An 18,763-nucleotide genomic window follows, 5' to 3' on the forward strand; every position below is an offset into this window, starting at 1 on the left:
AGTGAGGAGCCTGGCACAAGTAAGTGGAAGCAATGCCAAGACTCAGCTAAGGGCCCCGTGGTCATCAATCCACACTCCCAAGTTGGGAGCCCCTTGGGCCCCTTTTAGTCGCCTCTTACGACAGGCAGGGGATACCGCGGGTGTACTCTACATGTGCGTCCCCCACCCGCAGGGGGTAGTGTGTTTGGTCCGTGAGAGGTATTTTATTTCCCTCAAGTCCGCCGGCAAGCCGGTTAGGACCCCCTATCCGCCACCTGGGACATGCCACGTGGGAGTATCACCTCTCCCCCTGCTACGCCAGCGTAGTAGGTTCGTGGATGATGATTAGAAGCATTTGGATATATTGAGGATTTGTGTTAGACCCGTCATGTAATATTTGGCCCAAGAAGTACTCGCCAAAGAGCAATCGTTATTAACTTAAGATATAAACACTGTTGGCTATTTCAGGGTTTATAAACATAGTGCATCTGAATTCAGGTCAACATACAGGTGACACATTTTACAAGGTCCTTTTATTATCACTAAGGAGTAAAGGAAAAGAGAAGTCAAGACAAGACAAGTTCTCAAAAAATAGTACAGATGGCAGCGAGTAATACAGACTCAGTCATACGCAGTAGTTGCAAAAAAGAAGGAAAGCCACAACAATCACAAAATCTGCCCCATCTGCGAACGTAGAGTTGAAGATGAATACGCAGTTATGTGTGATGGTCTGTGCCAAATATGGCACCACATACAATGCACTGAACTACAACAGGGCCAGTTTAATGCTCTAAAGGCATCAAATAAAAAAAACCAAAATTACTACGGTTATGTATTAATTGTGAACAGGACTTTTTAATGTACAAAGCAGGAATATCCATGCAGGAAGAGTTAAAATCTCTGAACTCTAAATTACGAGGCATGTTTTTTAAGTAAGTACCGTTTTGATACTCCGCCGATGCAGCGCTGCGATGGCCTCGCCGATCGAGAGTTCCGCCGACTGTGAAGTCCGGTCTGTTATTTGTTTTCTGAGTGCAAAAGATTTGAAAGCTATCTATATTCATCGTGACATCTGTCCAGTTTACGGACCAAACATTATGAGCGGTAGAATGGTTAGGAAATGGGTTCGAGCATTTAAAGGTGGCCGCAAAGATGTGCATGATGAAGAACGGAGTGGGCGAGTCATTAGTGAAGATATGGTGCAGGCAGTTGACCGAGCAGTAAGAGAAAACAGATGCTTTACGATTACGTCGTCATCTGACGTGTTTCCTCAAGTTTCTCGAAGTGTTCTTTATGAAATTGTGAGTGAACGATTAAATTATCGAAAGGTGTGCTCACGCTGGGTACCAAAAATGTTGACGGAGGAGCACAAAAGCAAACGTTTAGGCAGTGGCTTAACTTTCCTGGAGCGTTACCACAAGGAAGGTGATGATTTTTTTAGTCAAATTGTAACTGGGGATGAAACCTGGGTGTCCTACATTACACCTGAATCAAAACAGCAGTCTATGGAATGGCGACATTCAACTTCACCCAAGAAAGTGAAGGTTAAGCAAACAATGTCAGCCTGGAAAATCATTGTACCATGTTTTGTGACAGAAAAGGGGTGTTACTGGTGGACTTTTTGCCCCGTGGTGAGACAATCAATTCAGCAACGTACTGTGAGACCTTAAAGAAATTGCGCCGCTCAATTCAGAACAAAAGGCGTGACATGCTCAGTAAGGGCGTCCTTTTGCTTCATGACAATGCCCACCCACATGCGGCTCATCGAACCCAAGACCTCATCACATCATTTCGCTGAGAACAACTCTATCACCCTCCATACAGTCCCGATTCTTGCGCCCAGTGATTACCACTTGTTCCTGCGTTTGAAGAAACATATAGCCGGCAAATGCCACGACGATGATGGTGTCAAGATGGCCGTGTTGCAGTGGCTGACAAATCAGGCGGCCATCGTCTATGAGGATGGTATGCAAAGCTCGTTTTACGATTTGACAAGTGCCTCAATATTGGTGGGAATTACGTTGAAAAGTAGAGTAATGTACAGGCTTTCATATAAAAATAAAATTGTTAAAAAAATCTGTTTTTCATTTATTTCAAAATGGTACTTACTTAGAAAACATGCCTCGTAAATGAACTAGTTGACATCATATAAAAGACAAGGGACCAGCCTTCAGAATCAGTACGTGAAGAATCCACAAAGGTCAGCAAGCACAAACAAATCTCGCCAGTGAGAAGGAAGAAAGTAAACGTCCAATACAGAATATCACTGAGAATAGGAAAAGAAACGGACAACAAGATAGAGGGACAAAAGGGACAAATATCATTGAATCAGATGGGGTACACTACGAAGTAACTCACCGGATGAAGAGGAAAACGTACATCTTAGCAAGAGTACACTATGCCCATTAAGTTCCCCAAATAAATCAGACCAGCAAGACAATACCCAACTACAACAAACAAACACATAGACTCGAAGTATGGAATAATCCATAGACATCTCCAAATTAACCCAGAAGTAAAGCAGGATCAACTTGTCCAGATAGAGGTAGCAAAAGAAACTGACAGTCATAGATCGACGGGAGGACGACCTGGAAGAAGAAGACAACAGAGAGAATCAGTGATCGGCATTAATGCAAACGAGGAAGACCTCCAAGCAGCAGAAGAAAGAGCCTAGCTATATGTAGAGAGATTAAAAGAATCAACTTCTATAGAAAACATACAAATAAAAAGATTTCTTACAAAAAAAGGGACCACAGAAAATATTGAATGCAAAGAGCTTGCAACATTAGGAGGGGAAAAAGCATTTAAAATAGGAATGCCTTTTACATTCCTACGTGCAACTTCAACTCCTGATTTTTGGCCTAAAGTAGTAGGTACTGGCTCAGCAATTTCGCTTCTATTACAAACCATCACTCTCATTTTTCTTCTGTATTGAAAACAGTGATTTCACTCAGTTTACAAAAGGAGTATATTTATTACCCCACCTATTCAATACAATTAATACCACGTTATGTCGTTAAATAAACATAAAAATTCTAAATTTTAATGGGACATGTTTTGCCCTTCTTTCATTGGGCATCATCAGCCTTATTTGATCTTAAAACAAGCATTATTTAGAGGACATCAACATTTTTATAATTGATAAAAATTGAACTGTGATTTCTTAAGGTAATAACACTAAGGAATAGTAGTTATAAAATATGATGTTGAGACATAACATATACAACACATGTTAAAATCATTGTAAACAAATTAAAATCTTTGTCCAAAAGAAAATTTGTGTCATATAAAATTCTAACAACGGCACGTGTCTGACACTGAAGTGGATCCTCTTCATAAGAAAATTCGAGCATATACTTGCTTGGGGCAGCTGTTTTTATTAATAATTGTCTGGAGAATTCTTCTATCTACTTTCTGCAGTTTGTCTGTTGTTGCTTGGGTATTAAGTTTGAATAATGTTTCACTTGCATCAGTTGCTTCCGGTTTGATGACGGAGTTATAATGGCGAAATTTAGCATTGATTGAAAGAGACTGTTTTTTTGTAACGCAGCCACGTAATTTGTTGTGCTCGTCTCTATGGATGCCTTTTCATTAGCATTCCAACCTTTGCTGCTCTAGTTCCTCTGCTTGAAATTTTGCTTCTATACTACTTGCTAATATCAGCAAATGCAAGACAATTTAGTCAAATATTTCTTCCAGTCTTAACAATCTTACTCCATTCACGCATATTTTTTTCCAGAACACAATTAAACATCAATGGGGATAATCCATCTCCCTGTTGAAGACCAGTATGAATTTCAAATGGTTCAGAGATTTCATTTCTGAACCTAACGTTAGACTGTGTTTCTCAGAGTGACTGCAATAAGGTTAACAAGTTTCTGATGTAGACCAACAACAACAACAACAACAACAACAACAACATCAACATCAACATCAACATCAACAACAATAATAATAATATTAATAATAATAATAATAATTGTACCGGGCGGTACACCTCCACGCCGCTAATTTAAAAGTTGTGCCAGTTGAAACTCCTCTGCTGGAGGAAGTCTGAACTTTATTGACGGTATTAATTTTCAAGTTTCTCAGAAGATGTCACTACCTGGAAATTTTAGAGTTTTTGAACTGTGTCATTTTCGACGTATTTTGTTTTGCTTGTAGTAAGAAGTGTGAACTTTCTCTTCTAGAGGACACTACTGAAGATCAACAATAGTGCACCCTAGTGCGGAGTGAAAGAACTGTTTTTTTTGGAGAAATTTTTATTTCAAAAGTTTGTTTCTTGTTAAATTTCTTTCTGTTACTGTTTAAGTTGGCTGTATACCCCTCTCCTTCCCCTTGTTTTGTACTTAACCAATCCCGAATTTCTTTTATTAATTTCTGACCAATCCGAGGTATTTTCCCCCAACTTGAATATGTTGCTGTATCCTACCCAATAAAGTGTTTGTGGGAGGGTGTTTTCATTCCCCTAACGCCTCGAACCTTCCGCGAGAGGATATAAACTGCTGATTTTAGGGTCTCCGGGCCACTTCTGTTCCATCTTTCTGTGTGTAAAGTACATAGCAGGGGGCGGGAAGCGCCTCTTTCTTCGGCGACAGTCAACAACCAGGTAATGGCCGATTAATTACTTCTTTTCTTGCTTGCTCAGCAGTTTAACTCTCGGGGCGGGTCCGAAGTTTTTCCATTATGTAACCTTCCTTAAAAATGTAAAGGAACTTATATCTATTCCATCTTTTAAACTGCATGTCGGGGTAGAGAGTGCTTAACCCTCTCGAGTTCCCAATCATATTGTTTTGAGGTGAACTTATTTTTCTCAACCTATTCTTAGTTAACGTAAAATAAATTGTTCTTTTCTAAAAGTCACCTCTGTAGTATGGGATTAGCCCTTGCATTAGTGGCCTAGAGCCAGATTAGGTTTTTAAAAACAAAGTGTATTAGGAGTGCAGATCGCCTCCTCTCAAATTGTTATTTTGGAGGTCATGTAATTACCCCTTTTCATTTAATAGACCTCAGTAGGTTGGGTATTTTACCCCTGTGTCTATGTCCAGTGAGGACAACTTGAAGGTGGAGTTTGGTGTGGCCTTTGAGAGGCTTAGAGTTGAGAGCGAGTGGCTCTTTTTTTGAAAATTGAGTGTTGTATGCCTCGTGGAGGCTTTTCAGTGTAATTTGGAGCAAATGTTCCTGAACATGAATGGGGTTTTCTGCCCCTCTGGTAAAACTTATTTTGAAGTAAGGTTGGGCTGATTGCCCACGAATTGTGAAGCAAGGGCGCTGAGCCCAAATCTAGTAAATATTGTACATACATTTTGTTGACTTGCTACTCTGTACCTGCAATGCTTGTTATTTCGTCATTTTAAAAAGAAAATATAACCTTGTTAAATTTTACATTAACTTTGATTCCGTAGTTTGAGACCCGTTCACGCCCGCACCTTCTTTCACCTCTACCTACCACTAAAACACGGTAACAAGTGGTAGCAGAGCGTGGTTGAATGGGTCTCAATTTAGCCCCTTTTGACGGCTAAACATTGTTTTGTTCCGAACTCTAACAATTTTCTCAGTTGCTGGAATTTTTTGATTTTTTTTTCAAAATTGTTCTGTCATCATGCCCGGCCCTCGCGATGTTCTCCATCTTAACTATTTGCGCAAGGAGGAGTTAATCTATGAATTGACTATTAGAAATGTGCTATCTGGAGGCACGGTTGCGATAGACACAAACAAGCTTAGAGAGTCCCTTGAGTTGCCTATTTCCATCCCCACCTTGGGAGAGAAAGAAATTGACGACTCTCTTTCCACGATCGTCGAGAATATTACTGGGCTAGCCTCTGTAGTTAGTTTTTTGATGAAAATGATCCTTCTCCTAATCAAATTAAGCGTGTGCAAGCCAGGCTACATCACTTTTCAAATAGAGTTAACGATCTGTTGTCTCTGAAGTTGAATGACGTTCAGAGGAAAGAAGCTAGTACGCTGCTTGAAAATATTTCGGAATTGTCTAGCAAGGTCACTCAATTGTTAACGGGGGAGGTTCCTCCCAAAAGCGATCTACCCACCACCGTGAATGTAGGTAGTGAGGAAGAGCCTCCTAAGGGAGAAGCAAATAGGAAAACCATTGCTGCTCAAACAACCTCTGCCCCATTGGACGAGTCTGAACGCCGTAACTCATTAAATAATGTACGTTCTGAATTAACTTCCTTGCAATTGAAACCTTTACCTACTATGTCACCAGGGTTTAGCAGCTTGCCTCATCCATTGGCAATGTTGCTCAGAGGTATCTCTAAGTTTTCCGTTAATACCACCAGTGACGTAATTTCATTTTTAAGATTTCTAGTTGAATTTCAGGATCATGCCCTTGTGTTTTCTCTTTCTCCATGTCAAATTTTGCAAATTATCTATCCTTATGCAATTGGTATTCTCGCTGACAAAATAGTAAGAGCCATAGCTGAACAGTCATCTATTGAAGATTTTCATGCACACTTGCTTGCAAATTTTATTCCCGCCCGCGCGAGGTCATCTCTGATTCAGAAGTACTATTACCGTGTACAATGCTTGGATGAAAACTTGGCTGATTTCATACAGGACATTAAGTTTTATACTAGGGTGTTTGCTCTTCACTTCCCTGAGGATCAGATTGTACAAGCCATTGTGGAAGGTATCTCACCACCCTATAGGTCATATTTGTGTTTCGCGGCGTGCCCGCAAACTTTCTCTGAACTTGAAGCATTGGCCGTCTCAGCGGAAGGAGTTAGATACGCCGATTCTTTGCGTGTCGCGAAAGAACCCCCTCCTTCTTTTAGTAATCCTCGGCCTCCACCTCGCCGACCAGTCAATTCCCGTAAATGTTGTGCTTGCGGGTCGCCTGACCATCTTCGCAATAAGTGTCCACTGATCAAGTCGAGTGGGACAAGGAATGGGGCTGGTTCATCACAAGGCTGTTTTAAATGTGGGGCTTTCTCACATATCGCCAAGAATTGCCCAAACTCAAATAGCACCCCCTCCTGCTCAACTTCTGGTGCAAATTCCACCAATGCCAATAATAAAATGTGACTAGCGGCTTCGGCTGAGTCGACTAATTCTGCTTCCCAAGGCTCAGCCCCTGACAAAAAGGTCGTGAATTCAGGGAACGATCAGTCTTCAAATTCATCTTTTGAATGCCCTAAAGAATGTCTTAGGATTGCGGCGGATACCCCCGCACCTGTTCCTTTTCTTAAGATTGAGTTAAATAACGAGCCTATAACAGCTCTATTAGATTCAGGCAGTGTTTGTTCAATTATTTCGGACCTATGGTATTCAAAATTTAAGTCTGTTTGTAAATTACCTGACTATGATTCATCTCCTGTTCAATATGTTTCGGCTAATTCATCCCCATTAGAAATTCTAGGTTCTGTAAATGCCAAAATTCGTATTTTTAAATTTACATGGAAAATCAAACTGTTTGTGGCTAAGCACTTGTCTTGCCCCATCATACTGGGAGCGGACTTCATTTCTCACACTGGTCTTCTGCTCGATCTCCAGAGTAGGTCGTGCACATTCAAGTTTGCGTCCAATTGTAAAATTCCCTTGTTAAAGTGTAATTCTGTATCATGTTCATCTATTTCGCCTACCCAGGATGAGATGTTGTTAGACCTTAGACATCTACCTGAGGAGCAGGCTGATAGTATTCGTAAATTATGTCAGTCATTTCCAGAGGTGTTCTCTGATACTCTTGGTGTTACTGACCTTATTGAATACAAAATTGAGGTCACGGATTCGATGCCTGTCCGTTTTCCACCATATAGGCTATCTCCACCTAAAATGAAGGCCTTGAAAGAAATCATCGATCAAATGTTGAAGGATGGTATTATTAGGCCCTCTAAGTCGGCGTATTCTTCGCCTATTTTTCTAGTCCCGAAACCCCAAGGAGGCTTCAGGCCTGTCATTGATTATAGGGCTCTCAATCGGAAGGTGGTGTTACAATCCGTGCCCCTTCCCGACCTTCATTCTTGTTTTTCATGGTTCCGTAAGGCCAAGTTCTTTACTATCTTGGACCTGAATCAGGCCTATAATCAAATTCCCCTTGCCGAAGAGTCTAAACACCTCACAGCGTTTGCCACGGACTGGAACTTATACGAATACAACCGCGTGCCTTTCGGGCTCCCCACGGGAGCAGCTGTACTCACTAGGCTACTAGATAGGGCCTTCTCCGACATCAAATTTGAGTACTTATATCACTACTTGGATGATGTCGTCGTATTTTCAGAGACTTTTGAAGAACATCTAGATCATCTGCGAGAAGTTCTCGATCGCCTTCGTAAGGCTGGGTTAACTGTCAAGTTGTCCAAGGTTGCCTTTGCTAAGCCCTCTATGTCATTCCTAGGGCATATTGTGTCACCTGATGGTGTAGCAGTCGATCATTCTAGAACACAGGCCATCCGTGATTTTAAACCTCCCAAGGACATTAAAGGTATCGCCAGGTTCATAGGTATGGTGAATTTCTTCAGGAAGTTTATTCCTAACTTCGCTAATAGAGCGGTGCCCTTGAACCTTCTTCGTAGGAAAGGCATCAAATTCGAGTGGGGACCTTCTCAACAAGCCGCTTTTGAAGATCTTAAATTAGCTCTCTGTAATGCCCCTGTACTTGCTATGCCTGATTCCTCGAAGAAATTCATCGTCCAAACCAACGCGTCGTCGTCAGCAGTAGCGGCAGTCCTTCTTCAAGAGACTGAACTAGGGAGGCGACCCATCGCCTATGCATCTAGGACTCTATCGGCTCAAGAAGCCAAGTATTCCATCTATGAGCTCGAAGGTTTGGCAGTCTTATTCGCCTTAGAGAAGTTCCGTCTCTATCTGGAACACGTCAAATTTGACCTGGAGACAGATAATCAAGCCTTAAGCTGGGTCTTAGGTAGGCCGCGTCGTACTGGTCGTATAGCCCGTTGGGCCATCCGTATTTCTGCCTTCCAATTCGATGTCCGGCATATCAGAGGTACCGAAAATGTTGTTGCTGATGGACTCAGCCGTATGTTTTCCAACGACGTCGAGACCCATGAACCGGTCGATAGTTCATCACCTTCCGAGTCCATACTATCTGATGTTAATGCCATCTTAACAGATGTTCCCATGCTCTTTAGGGATATCGAGAAATACCAACGTGAAGATCCGACGCTGGCTCCGATAATGGAAACCCTTTCTTCTGGGGAACATGTCGTCCCTTATGTTCTGAGGAATGGTGTTCTATGTTGCCCCTCGAGGCATGATAAGATGATGAAAGTTGTCGTTCCAGCTGTTCTTGTACCTATGATCTTCAAGTATTATCATGAGACCCCATTAGGAGGGCATCTTGGAATCTTTAAAACTCGTGAGAAGATTCGTGAAATGTTCATCTGGAAAGGTATGGACGGTGAAATCCGTGAACTAGTGAAGGCTTGCAAACCCTGTTTGCTTAGTAAACCAACCATGTCCACCAAGGTAGGCCTTTTGTCTTCTCATCAAGCGTCGCGCCCCACGGAACGCCTGTATATTGATTATGTAGGACCCTTCCCCCAGTCTAAGGGAAATGCTAACAAGTTTATCTTTGTATGCGTAGATGGCTTTACTAGATTTTCCTGGTTATTTCCGACTAAGCTGGCTACCGCTCAGTCTACCATTACTTGCTTAAATTCTATTTTTGCCTCTTTTGGTCCGTGCCAATATATTGTGTCTGATAATGCTAAGGCGTTCACATCTAATCTTTTTCGTAAATTCTGTTTCGACTTGTCCATCTCTCATGTAACTACTTCTGCTTATTACCCTCAACCATCTCTGGCTGAATGGGTTAACCGTAATCTCAGGTCCGCGCTTATTGCCTATCATCATGAAGATCATTCCAGGTGGGATACGTCCCTGCATTGGTTAGCTTTTGCTTTGAATTCGGCGGTTCATGAATCACATAAATTTACTCCAGCCTCTTTGATGTTCAAGTTTGTTCCCAACACGCCGCTCTCTAACCTTTGGTCTCTGAGTGACATTCTACCCGAGACAATAGATCCGGACATCATTAAAGATCTTTGGAAGAAGGCTAAAGCCAATCTTAAAGTGTCTCATGAAAAGGTTAGGGAAAGGTATGATCGTGGACGGAGACCCACCCCTTTGAAGGTAGGTGACCGAGTTATGGTCAAGAACTTTGTTCCCGCGGGCAAGCTTGCCCCCAGATTTCATGGCCCTTGTATCATTCTCGATTTTCTTACGCCGGCTACGTTGTTATTAAGTAATCCAGCCACCGAGAGGATATTTAGGGTTCACCTGTCACAGGTGAAACCAGTGTAAATTTTGTGTCAACTTGCTTCATATAATTTGAAAGGAATATGAAGGTTATATTTTTTGAGTTTCACTTTTAAGGCTTTCTGCCCCTTCTATAAAATTTAGTTTCATATGTAAGTATTTTTGTAAACCCTCCCCGCACCGTTAAACTGCCATTCTGTCCTTACCACGGCCATTACCACGCTCCCGTCTCCTGCTATACACACTGTGGCTTGCTTATATTAAATGCCATGGATATCTGCACGCCGCTGGCCCCTCAACCTCTCAACCAAGCCTGTGCCCTCAAAAAAAGATGATGGTCCAACAATTCTGCCGCCTAGTTTTAATGTTTCAGTGCCCCCGCAGCCGCGTGGCGCCGTGCCGCGACTGGGCTAGAGGAAGGGCCCCCTCGACCCCAGCGAAGACGACATGTGCACGGCGAGCCGGAGCTCTCCTCCCGGCCAAGGCTGATGTGCGGCGCACGACCTGCTACTTGCCCGCAGCCTGTATATGTTCACCGCGGGCGCGGCGTGCTTCAACACCACTGCTCCCCTCATAGTGCGGGCGAGCGGTATCTCAGGGTACTTGAGGGGTCCGAGCGGCCTCCTTTGGACGCAAGCTGCAACGGCCGGTCTGGCCATCCAACTTAATCAACATCAACTACATGGACAGTTACTATAAGCGATGACTACACTTGGGAATTCAACAGCAATATTTGGTGGACCTTGCAAAATATTTCTTCACTTTCAAGTATTAAAAGTTTATCTTCTGAATTCCACTTCTACAACCATAAAGACTTTACTTCACCTGCAACAACAAAATTTTGAAACTGAATCAAACCACATTAAGAGAATCTTATAAATTTTTCGGCAATTAATCTCCATATCTACATCAAAACTTGGACCTTGTTTTCAAACAAATTTCATGTGTCACCCCTGGAGGAACTTTTTGGGGGGGGGGGGGGGAGGTCTGTACCGGGCGGTACACCTCCACGCCGCTAATTTAAAAGTTGCGCCAGTTGAAACTCCTCTGCTGGAGGAAGTCTGAACTTTATTGACGGTATTAATTTTCAAGTTTCTCAGAAGATGTCACTACCTGGAAATTTTAGAGTTTTTGAACTGTGTCATTTTCGACGTATTTTGTTTTGCTTGTAGTAAGAAGTGTGAACTTTCTCTTCTAGAGGACACTACTGAAGATCAACAATAGTGCACCCTAGTGCGGAGTGAAAGAACTGTTTTTTTTTGGAGAAATTTTTATTTCAAAAGTTTGTTTCTTGTTAAATTTCTTTCTGTTACTGTTTAAGTTGGCTGTATACCCCTCTCCTTCCCCTTGTTTTGTACTTAACCAATCCCGAATTTCTTTTATTAATTTCTGACCAATCCGAGGTATTTTCCCCCAACTTGAATATGTTGCTGTATCCTACCCAATAAAGTGTTTGTGGGAGGGTGTTTTCATTCCCCTAACGCCTCGAACCTTCCGCGAGAGGATATAAACTGCTGATTTTAGGGTCTCCGGGCCACTTCTGTTCCATCTTTCTGTGTGTAAAGTACATAGCAGGGGGCGGGAAGCGCCTCTTTCTTCGGCGACAGTCAACAACCAGGTAATGGCCGATTAATTACTTCTTTTCTTGCTTGCTCAGCAGTTTAACTCTCGGGGCGGGTCCGAAGTTTTTCCATTATGTAACCTTCCTTAAAAATGTAAAGGAACTTGTATCTATTCCATCTTTTAAACTGCATATTGGAGTAGAGAGTGCTTAACCCTCTCGAGTTCCCAATCATATTGTTTTGAGGTGAACTTATTTTTCTCAACCTATTCTTAGTTAACGTAAAATAAATTGTTCTTTTCTAAAAGTCACCTCTGTAGTATGGGATTAGCCCTTGCATTAGTGGCCTAGAGCCAGATTAGGTTTTTAAAAACAAAGTGTATTAGGAGTGCAGATCGCCTCCTCTCAAATTGTTATTTTGGAGGTCATGTAATTACCCCTTTTCATTTAATAGACCTCAGTAGGTTGGGTATTTTACCCCTGTGTCTATGTCCAGTGAGGACAACTTGAAGGTGGAGTTTGGTGTGGCCTTTGAGAGGCTTAGAGTTGAGAGCGAGTGGCTCTTTTTTTGAAAATTGAGTGTTGTATGCCTCGTGGAGGCTTTTCAGTGTAATTTGGAGCAAATGTTCCTGAACATGAATGGGGTTTTCTGCCCCTCTGGTAAAACTTATTTTGAAGTAAGGTTGGGCTGATTGCCCACGAATTGTGAAGCAAGGGCGCTGAGCCCAAATCTAGTAAATATTGTACATACATTTTGTTGACTTGCTACTCTGTACCTGCAATGCTTGTTATTTCGTCATTTTAAAAAGAAAATATAACCTTGTTAAATTTTACATTAACTTTGATTCCGTAGTTTGAGACCCGTTCAAGCCCGCACCTTCTTTCACCTCTACCTACCACTAAAACACGGTAACAATAATAATAATAATAATAATAATAATAATAATAATAATAATAATAATAATAATAATAATACCGGGAGGTACACCCCTATCCCACGCATTCTAATTCTGCGCCTAATAGTACTCTCCTACTGATAAAAATGTGCAACTGATAATTTAATAAATTTGACCTTTTTGTCTCAAGGTGTCACTACTAAAACCTAGGATCCTGCGAAGTGGAAGAACTTTTCTGAAGAAGTTTTGTATTTCTAGGTTTCTGGTAACTAAGTGATGTTCATTTATTTCTGGGTTGGCAATATTTCCCTCCTTTTCGCCAGTTTTGAATTTAGCCAATCCCGAATTTTTGTAATTAATTTCTAACCTATCCTGTGTTTCTTCTCCATTTTTGTATCAGCCAATAAAATTTATGTGGGTGTATCTTAATGATTCATGAAAGATCTCGAATCTTCCCTGAGGGTTTAAATACCGTGGCTTTTCACGTCTCTCGGCCAATTCATCGTCGTATTTCTGAGAGTGCGGGAGTAAAGCACGAGGCGGGTAGGCGCCTCTATCATCAGGCAGCAGTTCTCCATCAAGGTAATGGTCACATAACATCTTTCTTTATTGCTTTCTTCGCCAGTTTAGCCCGAGGGGAAGGTCCGAATCTTTAAACATGTAATTTTAGTTTCTAAATGTAACCTTCTTCTGTCTAATGTAAAAACTTCAAAAGTCTTTAACTGTAAATCGGGGATAGAGAGTGCTTTACCCTCTCGAGTTCCCCTTCATTTTTGATTGGAGGTGACTACGTTTTCATAAACGATTTTCTATTCTTAATGTATTAAAATTTTCTTATACGAGTCACCTCCCTAGTGTGGGAATCACTCCTGTTTAATCGGCCTAATGCCCCTTAGGTTTTAACAAGTGTTCATGTAGGAGTGCAAGTACTCACCTCCAGACATATTATTTTGGGCCATTTTATTAACCTGTTCCTTTTCATAAAGGCCCTTGTAGGTTGGGTACGAGATACCCCTGTTTCAAATTGTAAAATTGGGTCATAGAAGGCCAGAGTGTTGTAAATTTTTGATGTTGAGAATTTGAGAGCCTGATAGCTCTTTCCTTAATATTTTGTACTTACAAGGTGTGCCTCTTGGAGGCTAGGTATGCTGTTGGTCGGAGCAAGTACTCCGTGAACTTGGGGTTTTCTGCCCCTGAACCTTTGTACCTTCTTGTAACTGGGAGCCGTGAGCTCAAGAAATGCTAAGCGAGGGGTTAAAGCCCGGATTACTAAATTTTGGATGTATTGACCTTGTAAAAACTTTGTCATGGTACCTGATATGTTATTGCAATCGCACCTAGTGAAAGATTGTTAATGTTTTGGTATTGTTAATTGTTAAATCTTGCTATGTTCGAAAATATAACCGTTATTGAAATTTTAATTCATTTTTCGGACTTGTAGTTAGACCCATTCCAGCCACCACCACCACCACCACCACCACCACCACCACCACCACCACCACCACCACCACCACCACCACCACCACCACCACCACCACCACCACCACCACCACCACCACCACCACCACCACCACCACCACCACCACCACCACCACCACCACCACCACCACCACCACCACCACCACCACCACCACCACCACCACCACCACCACCACCACCACCACCACCACCACCACCACCACCACCACCACCACCACCACCACCACCACCACCACCACCACCACCACCACCACCACCACCACCACCACCACCACCACCACCACCACCACCACCACCACCACCACCACCACCACCACCACCACCACCACCACCACCACCACCACCACCACCACCACCACCACCACCACCACCACCACCACCACCACCACCACCACCACCACCACCACCACCACCACCACCACCACCACCACCACCACCACCACCACCACCACCACCACCACCACCACCACCACCACCACCACCACCACCACCACCACCACCACCACCACCACCACCACCACCACCACCACCACCACCACCACCACCACCACCACCACCACCACCACCACCACCACCACCACCACCACCACCACCACCACCACCACCACCACCACCACCACCACCACCACCACCACCACCACCACCACCACCACCACCACCACCACCACCACCACCACCACCACCACCACCACCACCACCACCACCACCACCACCACCACCACCACCAATAAAGCAAAATAACATGAAATACTCATAAGTGTCTCTTGATTGAACACTGAACTCGTGAATACAAATGCTAACAAAGGGTAAAGCATTTCTAAATACTGAAAACAGAAACAAGATTTCTAATATTGGATCACAATATAAGAAATGCAATAAGAAATCACCTAGTGACTGGAAAGTTCTCACCCTGGTTTACAGAACTCAGTGCAGGTCTTACCACTGTCGGTTGGAGAGTCTGGGTTTTGATCAACTACACCCTCGCAACTCTTCTCGTACAACCTCTGACGAGTCAACTGTATGCGAGCAAGAGGCTTGATATCTTCTCCGTGAGGGTCATAGAAAGGCGAACGTTCATCATCAGGCCAGGTGGAGGTGATGCGCCTGATGGGTTCGGGCGTGGGGTTGGGTGAATCTTCTGACTGAAACATGCATGCAGTAATCATCAGGGCTAAGACGTTGATTTATACACAGTATTGTGAAAAAGAAATATTATTTATAAGATAAGAATATCAAATGAAGCTTTTGAAATAACTTGAAAATAATGTTCTGGACTTCAGATTTTAATAAACCAAAACCTATCATATATTAACAAATATGCACAAAAATTAAACAATATCTCCATAAAGAAGATATGCATTTTGTCTGCATATTATGAAAATGAATACTGCACTTACTTGCATATTAGATCCCTTCCCCCCCCCATTTTTGCAGCCATAAAATGTAAGGGGGTCCAATATGTGAGAATCTCCCATTTTGTATGGACAAAAAATAACTTAAAGGCCTAGGGAATGGTAAATCGTAAAGACATAACATTCAGCCCTGCATACCGTATCTACTCACGTAATGAATGCACCCCAATTTTCTTCTTAAAACTTTTGGAGGAAAATATAACTTGCATAAATAATGCATTTCATTTCCCACAGAAATGATCTCAGTAATACTTAAAATCTTAAAATTGGATGGATTGCTGTTTACAATAAAGCTAGTAAATAGAGATCAACGGCTGCAGATTCAGTTGTGCTGACCATACAATACCATGTACTTCCCGCGAAGCATAACAAAAGGGGATGACATGGTGTGGTATTTTTAGAGAGTATGATGATGAGAAATGGAAGATGGCGTAGCGATGTTCCAAGGTTTTAAAAATCATTGCGTGAAAAATTATAATTGTGACTGATTCATTTAAAGCACACAGATTACTACTGATAACCCAGTACTGTTAGAACGCCTGCAAAAGTCGTTTGTGTTGAACAGTGTTTCTGCAATGGATAGGAATAAATCAAGAAACAGCGTGTTTGTAACTTTTTTTTTTTTTTTTTTAGAATTTGCTTTACGTTGCACCGACACAGATAGGTCTCATGGCGACGATTTATGTTTTAGTTTTATCACTAATTACTGCTGTAATTTATTTCTGCCTTGGAATGCTGTATGCATATACTATCTGTGATTTGTTACATTAGCTACACAGTTGATGCTCTAGGCTATATCACTTTTCACATTGTAGATTAATGGCACATCTGAGAATGTCTAACTTTATGCACTGGCCAAGCGTCTTGGTAGGTGTGCTAGTTACCAAGTGATGATCCCACACTGGGGCAAAATGCTGGCAAACAAGAATGAGTTAGGGGGAAAATTTATAACGTCCAATAATGGACCAATTATATTGGAATTATGAATTTATTCATTCAGGACAAATATTTCAGGTTCCCTATGGGAATCAATATTCATATCAACAGAACGTAACTTTGTACCACTTCACGATCTTGTCGGTAACTTCAGAATCACATCCAAGGGGCTCGGGAGTCAAGGCGCTAGCCGGCATGCGGATTTACTAGCGAAAGTTAAAGGAAATTAAAATAGCACATAATTCTAAATCATTAAAATTCATGCAGCATTTAAAATTTGAACTGAAGCAGCACTTTCAACACATCCACGGACACTATGCGCCTGGATAGGAGGCCTTGTTCCTCCTGTCTATCTATAATGATAATGGCAGGTCTTTTTGAATTGACACCCTTAGGCGACCTGCGCGTCGTGATGAGGATGGAATGATGATGAAGATGACCCATACGTCCAGTCCCCGTGCCAGGGAAATTTACCAATTATGGTTAAAATTCCCGACCCTGCCAGGAATCGAACCGGGGACCCATGTGACCAAAGGCCAGCATGCTAACCATTTAGCCATGGAGCCGGACTATCTATCTAAGACTTGATTTCACACTTATTTGTTCTTTTCCAACATTTAAACAAGTCGAGTAATTAATGAGATATGCTCACCATGTACGTAATACCACTGTCAGTGCCCACATCCCAAGGGTAGAGGTTCAGAGTGATGGACTCCACCCAGCTGCAGTTCTTGAGACATAACTCAAGGGCAGATACTCCCACAATCCAGTCTGGTGAGGGATCTGAAATGTATATTACAAACATAAAATAACCTGCTCCATCAATGTGTTGGCGAACATACATACATACATTTATTTATTTATTTATCGTATGGCTTTTAGCACCGGGAGGGGAGTGTACGAGGACATGCTTGCATCACCTGATGTTGGTCGTTCTAAATGACGAGCATGGCCTGGATGTGGGATGATGATGGTGATGACTTTTGTTTTAAGAGGAAGTACAACTGGGAAACCTTCCTCTTTAAAACACTAATCAGAGGGGAAAAAAAAATGGAAGGGGATTCGACACTTTGGAAATGAAGGTACCGGCCAAAACAAGACAAGGGCCATGAAGGGCATGAAAATGAAAAGACTCTCTAGGCCTCCACATGTATCCCCCTGTGGGTGGGGGTGGTAGAATAAAATACGCTGTACCCTCTGCCTGTCATAAGAGGCGACTAAAAGGGGGCCCAGGAGAGCGTGGGCTGGCGACCATGGGACCCTTTCCTGAGCGAGGAGCCTGACACAAGTAAGTTGAAGCAATGCTGGGACTCAGTTAAGGGCCCTGTGGTCATCCCCCATACTCCCAACTCAAGAGCTCCTGGGACGGCCGGTAATGGATACTGTTGATGTATTCTATCACCCCCATCTTTCCATCTTCCTCTATCCAACCAACAGTGTTCCTCATTATCTCTGTTCCAATCCAGGTTTTTTCTTATTATACTATTCTTGATATTTATAAGTAACTTAACAATTTTCATGAAATCTTGTATCTCAAGTTCACTTAGCTGACTGTACTACTTCATTTTTGACAGGATGGGTTGGCAATGGGGTCTCCGGCCTCGGGAATCTTGGCGGAGATCTATTTGGATTCTTTGGAAACCTACATGATGGAGAACGACAGGGAATTTGACAACATTCTGTTTTGGTCTAGATATGTGAACAACACGTTCGTAATTTTAGACAAACGTGTTAGGAACGCAACGGCTACTCTAGATGTACATAATACCATTGACCCACAGATAAAATTTACTTTGAAATCAGAAAGTAATAAAACAATTAATTTTCTACACTTAAAAATCAACAGATCAGATTCTTCCTTTGCTTACAGTATTTTTAGAAAGCCTACACAAACGGCAGTTACTATTACACAAGACTCAGAGCACCCACAGAATAAAAATAACTCTCCATACAATAGTTTAGTAGAACGGGCTTTTAGGATCCCCATGGCAAAGGCTAATTTGAATATAGAACTTAACATAATCCGTTCAATGGCTAAGGCTAATGGGTTTAATGTATGCTTTATTGAACGTATCATCAACAAGTTTAGGTACCGGTACGGTACCGTTTACAAACCACTTTGCTCAAAGACAAACCTAATCAAAAGGCGTTCACAATATTTACTTATAACAAGGATATATAAGTTTACTAATATTTTCAACAAGCATAATGTCAGGGTTTCGTTTCAGTCAATAGATCGAACCCATATTCCAAATCGGGTGTGTATA

At 42.2% G+C, this 18,763-nt stretch overlaps 1 protein-coding gene across 2 annotated transcripts in view; it reads right to left on the minus strand.

Annotated features, from left to right (window-relative positions):
- LOC136884414 (spondin-1) overlaps nt 1–18,763 on the minus strand; it is a 433,578-nt gene that overhangs the window by 110,379 nt on the left and 304,436 nt on the right. For both annotated transcript variants that reach the window (XM_067156552.2, XM_067156550.2), the window contains exons 7-8: nt 17,149–17,279; nt 15,089–15,290 (exon numbers count right to left, since the gene is read on the minus strand). In XM_067156552.2, the coding sequence (XP_067012653.2) occupies nt 15,089–15,290; nt 17,149–17,279 (333 nt within the window). The remainder of the gene's footprint in view (nt 1–15,088; nt 15,291–17,148; nt 17,280–18,763) is intronic.

The sequence above is a fragment of the Anabrus simplex genome, chromosome 12, assembly GCF_040414725.1.
Source record: "Anabrus simplex isolate iqAnaSimp1 chromosome 12, ASM4041472v1, whole genome shotgun sequence".
NCBI classification, from domain to species: domain Eukaryota; kingdom Metazoa; phylum Arthropoda; class Insecta; order Orthoptera; family Tettigoniidae; genus Anabrus; species Anabrus simplex.